This window comes from Ischnura elegans, chromosome X (assembly GCF_921293095.1).
Source record: "Ischnura elegans chromosome X, ioIscEleg1.1, whole genome shotgun sequence".
Classification (NCBI taxonomy): Eukaryota; Metazoa; Arthropoda; class Insecta; order Odonata; family Coenagrionidae; genus Ischnura; species Ischnura elegans.
In genome coordinates, this window is record NC_060259.1 from 91,658,216 (window position 1) to 91,667,877 (window position 9,662).

At 40.5% G+C, this 9,662-nt stretch overlaps 1 protein-coding gene across 1 annotated transcript; it reads right to left on the reverse strand.

Moving 5' to 3' along the window:
• Window positions 1–170: 170 nt before the first annotated feature.
• On the reverse strand, window positions 171–5,504 carry LOC124171210. Its single transcript, XM_046550351.1, has 3 exons — window positions 5,241–5,504; window positions 873–1,338; window positions 171–789 (listed from the first exon to the last, which is right to left on the reverse strand). The coding sequence occupies exons 1-3, from the start codon at window positions 5,494–5,496 to the stop codon at window positions 171–173; spliced, it is 1,341 nt and encodes a 446-aa protein (XP_046406307.1). The 5' UTR covers window positions 5,497–5,504.
• Between the last annotated feature and the right edge of the window lie 4,158 nt (window positions 5,505–9,662).

Sequence of the window (9,662 nt, forward strand, 5' to 3'; positions counted from 1 at the left end):
TTTTTCCAGCAGGGAATTTTGCCTGCGCATTAGATATAACATGTAAGTGCACTATTTTATAAGCAACATGAAAAGCATCTGGTTATGTAGCCAACCTCGGAAATATTTTTCATATTGATTAAAAATTGCACGAGGCGTAAACACTTATAATTTATTAAAAATAGGTTAGCCTATCTTAAACCCATACTTAAATAATTTATAGGTACCTGATATTGACTCCTTACCTGCCCCGATAGTGAGTCATACTTCGTTTTATAACTTCGCTTGCCCCACATACCATCAGCGATGACCGTGATTACAGGTCTACCCTCTTTGTCAAGTGACCCCTCCTCTAAGGCAATTCTTCTTTCCTCCTGCCCTGCTGTGGCCATCTCCTGCGATGCAACACTATATATAATTTCTCCCAGCTTATCTTCATATTTTGCATATGTTTTGGCGGTCATGCAATGCATGTTGAGTGCTGCACAAAGGGGGCTTAGATTTGAGTAGCCGCCGCCACCAGCAATTGCTCCTGTTACTGCAGCATCGTTCACGTCCATCACAGTGCCAGAATCATCCTGACTGTGGATCACTGTCTCCTTCCCGCACATTTTACACTGAAACTTCCAGTGACAGAGGAGACCAGTCATCCATTCGCCTACGTATTCACAGTCCATAAATGAGCATCCTAACTGGTGTTTATCTGAAAAGATCTGGGAAAACATATAGAAATGCTGGACTATACTACGGCTCCTGTCATGAAGAGGATCCGGCCCTGATTCTTCACTCTCAATGATTGACGCTTGAGACCTGCAAAAACATTTTAAACATAAAATATAAACGCCTCCTTCATGCAGGTATTCAACAACTATTCATGGTACTAGGATAATCACCTTTGGTGCGATTCAAACGGTTTGATAGGAGATACGTCCATCGGCATGCCCATATCATATTCGTCGACGTTGGATTGTCTCCCGAGACGAGGAGTGGAAGCTCCCCCCATTTCAAACGCCTTGCGGCGTGGGGTGCAGTTTGCCTTTGCAAGAAAGATGGTATCTTCTGCTTGACTTAACCCCTTGCCTTTTGTTTCTTTTCGTCCCTCATCCTTGGATACGCTTAAAAATGTAACGATATCCAATAAATAAGAACATGTTTCCCTGACATGGCAATAACTAGTAGTATTCTTTTCACAGGAGATATAAATACCGCATCCGGCCACCGCTATATACATTCTCAGCCTACCTTGTGGATATTTCAATGAAATCCGAAGCAGAAGCATCACTGTCCTTTGCCAGAACAGGACAGTTTCTTGGTATATTCCCCTCTTGTTGTACTTTACGATGATTAGCATACCACAAGCTAGAACCAAAAAATAACATTTGAAATGGTGTCATTCTCACACTGAATACATAAAAATAGTCTTCTTCTTTTATTCTTTGCATTGTAAATTGTTCTTTCATCCTTCTCTCGGAACACAGAATATCTTCAATGCTCCTATTGCTTTTCTATTATTAAGATCATTTGGCCTACAAAAAGTCAGTCTATCAGTGAAGACCTTAGATATTCGTTAGATGAAGTGGGGTGAAAAACCGGAGGGACCCCTTCCGAAACAAACAAAGTGGTTTTTGTTTACATCAAGTGATTGGATCAGCATAATTAATTTTACATTGATTTGTTGATAATATGAAAATTTGTCGTCGATAATTTGTTGTTACATGTATTTAATTAATGTGGAAAGCAACTTTGCATACTGTAAAAAAGGGCTTCTTGAACCCTGTGGGCTAACTTGAGCCCAAAACTGAAAAATGAAGTTTGGTTTTTTCGCTCTCTCAACATCAGTGTAGCGACGTAATTCAGTGATTTGCTGGTAGGCTTAGGCATTAGGTAGACAATACTTCGAGTCTAGGAGGTTAGGGAAGTCACCGCAGAGAGCAGTACTAGTTATATAACTTACCTACACTCGTGTTTGTTATTTATTTCACTCTGCAAACTTTCGTCTGTATAGACATCAGGAATAGCTAAAACTGGAGATAAGTGCATATATTTCATACTAGGTTTTTTTGTCAAAGCAAATGGAGACCGTTTTATGCCCTAAATAGCTCATTAACTGTACAGTATGTTGGTAAGTACAACTAGTACACATTTTCGAAAAATTCGGGCCACTTGAGCCCAGCCTGCTAACCCACTGCTACTTTTCTTGCTCTTCAGTGTATACAGAGTTTGGGCTCAAGTTCCCCACAACAATTTAGTCACTCTTTTAATGTTTAAGGACTGTGCCACCAATTACCAGCTTCTTTAAGAAACAGGAAGGGAAGAAGGTGGTAACAGGATACAATCTTACTTCACACCTCAGTATCAATTACATTCATTTTTGTGATGCATACTTCGTTTGTCTCCCCCATAAGTCATCCTACCTCACTCAACTACTGGATGTGGGGTATTTTTCGCCACTCAAAATGAAGTGGAAGGGCCTTCTTGACCGATGGAAAGAATAAGGTGCTGGTAACAGGATCGGTGCTTCCAAAGAATCAGTTCCCAACGCTGTTGCGCTCTGTTTTAGATTAAATTGGTGCAAACATATAAAGCAACCCATACGCAGGCTTAAAGAAAGCTGGAGTAGTGCCTATAGGCGAAATTCAGAATACAAGCCATTTGCCAAATCAATAAAAATCTAGAGCAAATGCAGAATTTTCTATGATTGAGAATGCATTTCTTCAATGACTGCAAGAGAAGAGAGGTGAGTTTGTTACACCTCACTCTACTTAGAAGAAAAGAACTCCAAGTGTCACCTGGATAAAGTGTAAGAGTGCCTGACTTCTTCTCTACCAGTGCCTCTGTGGAAAACAGCAACCATCAGGAAAAAGGTCCTAGAGTGAAGGCGCAATGAAAACACCAACACCAAAATCCGACAAAGAAACAAAAAGATTGAAAGACCCTGCATCAGAAGATGACGCATTCAGTTTAAGACCTGGTGGCGACAGCGAAATCATCCTCTAAAATAGTATGAGGAGAATATAGGACACGTGCCTATGTAATTCTTTGTTAAAACTTTCGCGGGTACTCGTCATGTTGAATAAAAACTTTTGGGCCATGTCGCCGCGTCAATTTTTGGGTGGCCCCAACGTTTCCCGACCGATGCTGGTCGCTTTCTCAAGGGATTCTGAAGAGGTGGGAGTTTAAATTCATGTATATATCGGTATCCGTCTCAGGTGGTGGGGGGGGGGGGGGGGCGAGAGGTTGGAGGAGTGGGTAATTGATTCTTTTTGCTGATTACCTCGCCTCCTATCCTCAATACAAGTTTTTATTGACGACGGTAATCAATATCATGGTTGTACATTCAAGAAGCGCACAGTTACTATTGCGCAAATACTTACACAAAAGTTATGCAAAACGATGCTGGACGACTATTTTAGCTTTCCAATTTAGGGTGACGCTGACAGCAAAGAACGATAAAAACGTAGATGAATGAAAGAAAAACCTCGCAAGATGGCTATAATTTCATTTGAATATAATTTTTAATGCGGAATTCAGATGAGTAATCAGCTGGCTAAGTCCTTTGCATTTATTACTTGCGAGTGAACATTCACATCCTTATAAACTCCGTGAAAAACCGTGTATCGTGCGTCATTTGTTTTCAATACGATGCAGAGACGCAGAATCCTTCTAACTAACAATAAGCGGGTGGAAGTGTCATGGTGCTCTGATGTCTTAGAGCTGCGATGATCAAGGAGTCTCTCCTCAACATGGATGAGCTGTACACAGGTCAGCAGCATGAGGATGCGACGACAGGCAACGGAAAAACCCCGCACTGAAGATCCAAGACAAAAGTAGCTTTAGAAAAACAGCGATAGATGAAACAGGAATTCTTTGGATACAAAATTGTCCGGAATCGTCCCACCATATGATTTACGGTAGGAACAGAGTTGCAATGAGGTGCGAGGAGAGTTTCCAAAAATCAATACGGGACTGAAGGAAGAGGAATGTGGAGATAATGAATATAACGGCTATGTGAATAAAAGAGTAGGACAATGAGTGCGAATCATGATAAAAAACGAAGGCTTGTATTGATAAAGTATTATAGGAAATGGATAGAGTGATAGACATTTCAATAGACTTACTTACTAAAAAGCTACTTGCCATCCAGACGCATGAACACGCCAGGTAGTGGCAGTAGAGGAGATGAAGTGGAGGAAATGTTCGATAAAATAGAAAGTTTATCAAAGAACAAAAGATATAGATGTGGCCATTTTGCTATGAGCCATTGGAATAAGTGAGCAGAATTAGTTTTATGTGGCTTCCGAACGATGATAGATTTAGTGATTATGTGTTATTATTTGAGGAATATGAGATGTGACTAAAGAGAATTAAGAGAGATAATATGGTGAAGATGAACTTTCATGCTAAAGGTTTGACTAAGTAGAAGTTGTAAATAAATGGAGACAGGAAATGAAAGATGTATTTACCGCATCAATGTGAACGGGCACTGGGAAAAAACAAAGGAAGACGCTAGGTATCGGAATGGAAGACGAGAGAAGCAACCGAAGCATGGATTTAGACATGATGGGTAAAATGCAAGAAAGAAGGGAATGTAAAAAAATAAAAGAGAGAGAGGGAAAAAGATATATTTTAACTAAACAGTGAATTTTGAAGAGAAACGTATAAGATCAGGAAATGATGGTATGAGGGAATGTAAAAAATTGAGCGATTATAACGTAGGAAAAGATGACTAACTATTCTAAAAATAAAAAAAATAGCAGGAATGGTTACAAATCATCTGAGTATTGTTTAGCACATATAGATAAAAATTAAGAAGGAATTTGTGGGTTATGTGGGTGTGGAGCAGAAAGTTAAATTTCAGTTGGAAAGACGAGAGAGATATTAAGCGATACCACAGGAGTAAAATAGATGACTGATGAAGACAACCAAAACAAGGAAGTACAGCTGGCTGGATCATGTGGATATCACTGAGATAGAAAACGGAAGAAAAGGACGGTTGATTTAGAATAGGAGACAAGAGTACGTGGGGATGAAGATAATGCACGAGACAGGATTATCAGGAGGGTATTCAACGAAACCTGACCTGCTAAACAGCTAACAACAATAGGTAAGATTGTATAATGATCAATTATTGCCTGTTTGAACAAATTCAGCAATTAATTAGCAGCATTTTCCGCCAAAAAATGTTACCGTCTCTAAGTTTTATTTTTGTTAAGGGGGAAATTGTGCAGGTAAAGAGGATGTAGGATAATACGGTGACTTACTTCCGTATTGCGATAGTCCTTCTCTTTTTCCTGTAACCCTTATCCTTTCGTTTCGCCATATCTTCAGCTCGCTTTCAGACACACAACCACTGAAACAGCAGATATTCAACTGACAGACACGACTGCTCTCTTTTACCGGATCCTCACGATAGGTGGAGAAAAGCGAAGAAGCTGAGAAGTCACGGCAGTCGCACCTCAAACACAGGTGGGAGGGCGGGCTAGACAGCTGAGGGGAGTGTTCCTCTCCGCTTCTCATGCAGTAGCCTTTACACCCCGCAACTCGGGGAAGGCCAAGCTAATATCATTCGCTTTTCTTCGACCTCACCCCCCTCGCCATAAAACGATAGGTAACCAGATACTCGCTTCGTCTCGGCGCGTCGGCGATACGGGCGGGCGCGAGGTATCACTCCCCATTCCACTTTCTGCGACGTTGCCGTAGTTGGGAGGGCGGTGCGGGGTGAGGGGAAGTAAGAAATTCGAATTGGCCCGAATCACGTCCTTTGTCGCCGTTTTGGGCCTGCAGTAATCCAGGGTAGAGACATTTTAGGCCAAGCGAATTCACATAGAACTGTGGGTCTCAAGGTGGTTGTGGAAGAAAAGTGTAGCCACAGATAGACGGTTTAAAAATTCTTATGTTTTAGCTTGGAGGCAAGTTATAATTGACCAAAGTCCAACTTGATTTTCTCGATCACCTGAGGACATATTACTATTTATGTCCCTCCTTAATGTGTATACACGTCTTCTAAATACAATAAAGAAAACCGCAAGTCTCTATCTCTTCTAGTTGTTCCGCAATTGAGTGGTATGTGAACTCCGGCAGGGGGAAAAAACGATCGGCTTCGGTCGCCCAGAGCGGCTCCCAGCTGTCACTACCATAACGCCTTAATTGTGCACCATAAACTTTCTATTTCAATATAAGTTAATACATGGGAGCCGCTGTGTGATTAAACTGCTAGAAAAACTCCACCACCTATCCCATCGTGTCGATCGCAATTGTAGATCTTTAAATACTCGAGGGAAAAATTCGCTGTCGCCTATATCCTTCATAAGTCATCTCTCTGTTCCTATGACTATGTCTGCGTCATGAAATTTACACCCGATTTTAGCACTCTTGTTTATAACGCTATTAAAATTAATTGCGACAATGTTAATGTCATATTTTTTAGACTACCTTTCGGTCGGTTCTTTTCCTCGCTGTGTATAAGATGAGTGTATCACTCTGAAAGTGCTAATTAATTTAGATATAATAGCTTTCCCTGGACTAGGCGTTTTGGAATTATTGTTATTTCCCTGCATTACTGCTCCTAAGTTTACATCATGTGATGTGAGGATTTACGCATGTGTGGATTACCTCGGAGTCTACATTTAGAAAACTTTACTCCTTAAAAATATTCAGTATTAAATTTTTCTTAGCCACCACCATTATTATGTTGATAAAATAAATTGCATTCTCTTGCATGTATCATGTTTAATAAACGAAAAAAATTTATTGCTTCGGACTTGATCCCTCGCCGGATTCTAATAAACTTATAGCGCACAGTATAGACCCACTCGGCTAAGGAGCCTCGTATTGGTAAAAGGTAAACGGTGAGTCCAAATATGAATTCAAAGATAGGAAAAACTTGCCACGGAGACCGAAAGAGAAAACTCCGACGGCCCAACGTCTGCGAGGACGTGATTTGCCTCAATGCATTCCATTCGCTAATCTTAATTTCGATTGGGCAGTTGCTCCTGGAGTTTGACTCCAGTTTCAGTTGCTCAGTCGCGTCCCTGTCAGTCCTCCTCGGCTCGCCGCGAAGACAAAGAATGCAGGTTACTTCATGTGCCAACCTTCCAAGTTTTCACCGACCCGGCCACATCAATTAAGCGGGTCTCGTGAGTGTCTACATATTATTGAAAACGATAGAATATTCGGGCAATACGAAAAAGGACTTGATGAAGCAGTTTACCTAACTGAAATATTTTCCATATTATTGGTGTGTTGATATTTCGGTAAAAACGAATAATGATAGGTATCTGCGGAAAGCAAAAAGAGAATTTTTTCCATTAAAATTTTTATAATGACAAGAGTGTTTAATTAAGTTAATATGCGTTTAAGTGGATTTAAAAATTGTTACTGCCATACCACGTAACTGAAAAAAATTATTGCAGAGAGGTTCGATACACCAACTTCGAACTACTATTGTAGTTTGTCTTCTCCTTAACCACTAGTCCATTTCTCTCGTTAGCTCCAAACGGGATTCATTACTAGCTTAGTCAGGAAAGGGAATGAACCAGTCTTCTAGTGTCACTAAATCAAACTGAAATTTAAAACTCAGTGGCATTATTTGCTGTGATATGGTGGCGCGCAGTGTATGTTTTGTTCGCTATCGCTGATCGAAAAGCTTCAGCGTTAATTGTAAGACAATATACTTTGACGGATCGCCAACTTACGAGAGGAAGTAAAGTGACGTTCTGGACGTAGATTTATTACCTAGCATGAGCTGCACAATTTATGTGGCATTAAACATTGCACATATCCCGAATATATCCCGCAATTGTTTTAGTAGTAAGTGGATTGATAAAACATGAAATGGCAACGCTGTCGAAATACAAGCTATACTAGTACCGGTATTTTTTGGTATCGATACGGTAGCACCGCTTTTTAAACACTGGATGGTACTACTAGAGCAGAAAAAATAGTCCTCGGTACTATCGAATACAGGTATTTTTTGCCCATCCCTCTGTCATCCTGTTCTCTCTGTTGGCCTCAGTTCGCTAGCAGCCGCCGTGTAGTATTCGTTGCTAGGAAGTTCTTGCTGCGTACCTAAGGGGCGTTTTGCGGGTGATACGTACTCCGTGCTTCAGAGCAGAATTTTGGTCTGGTTCAACAACACGTTCTGAGAACTGATTCACGCTCGACGCGCAGGACGCGACGTACTCTTGCACAGTATATTACCCCATTTCTATTGGAACATACAACGGCAATGCCATGATAATTTTTCCCATGAATATTTCGTTCCGATGTTATTAAAAATATGTCTTTCAATGAGAGCAAGACGCATTTTCGCTACATTTTCCAATAAAATGAATGCCTGGTGATGTATTTTTTACATTTAGGTATTATCGGAAACGGCCGTTTATTCTCAACGGGGACGAAAAATGCTACGAAATATCCTGTTCACTTCACAAATGACAAAACGACTTCGTTTTCTTCCACGGAAAAAACGTGGATAAAACGTGTTCTCCCTGGATAATCTGTGGAAGAAAGCGAAGTCGTTTCGTTTTGTCATTTGTGAACTGCAACTTCGACAAAGTTGAGCGGGAAACAATTTAATGGATCCTGTTTAGTTTACACACACGTCAGTACGAAATTGTATCTCGTTACTACAGTCAATTTGGTGAAATAAAATGTTCCTTCCATCGATGAAATTCCATCGTTAAAAATGTTCAATGATATAAAGCTCAACAGCCCACTTCCTACCACAAAGTTACCCCTCCTCAGTCCTTACTACCTCTGTCTAGTCATTCTCTATAATTCATGCAGACAGATTCCAGGGAAGTTTATTTGAAAAATACCCCTTCACCGCTCACCCGGCCATGATGGTCTCAGCCCTAAACTCATTCGCAACTGCGCCTCTTCCCTTGCACGACCTCTTGTATGTTGACGATGGCAAGATATACAAGGAAATAAAAAACACTCCTCACCGCAAAAATCTTTAAATTGCTATTAATCAAGCTTCCCTGTGTTGTGATACTTGGAAACTAAAGCTAAAACCTAAAAAACCATCATGACTATTCCGTTAAAAACAAAACCCATCACTTTCAACTACACCATTAATTCTTCTCCCTTGACCAGAGTTACGACTATGAAAGAATTGGGCGTAATAACCTACCCCAAACTACTGTAAACTACTCCGACCACATTCAGACAGTAAATAATGAAAGCCATGTCTCTGTTAGGCCTTCTTTACCGCTTCACGGAAATTAAAGATCCCATTCCACTCCACTCCTTTTTTTCAACGATTGTCCGTCCCATAGCATTATATTGCTTCCAATTTGGTCCATGTCAGCACCGACTAACCTAAAATCCCTTGATCAAATCCTCCACTTCTTTTCCAAAATAGTTAGACATAGAGTCCCTCATTTCCGCAATATGCCCTCTGATGCTGTATTGTCTTCCCTTTCCTTGTGTAATCTGCAGAATCTCAGACTTAAAACGGACTTCAGCTTTCTACATTATAAATAAACTCAACTATTATTATAAATAATAAATATCATCATTATTAAATTATTATTATTATTATAAACTCGACTACTGCCCTGAACTCCTCTCTCTGTTGAATTTTAGAATACCGACTCATTCCACCCGCTCGCTCTCCCTCCTCCATCTGCCTATTCCCAGAATCTTCCTGACCAAGCGCTCACTTTTATATCGCCTCT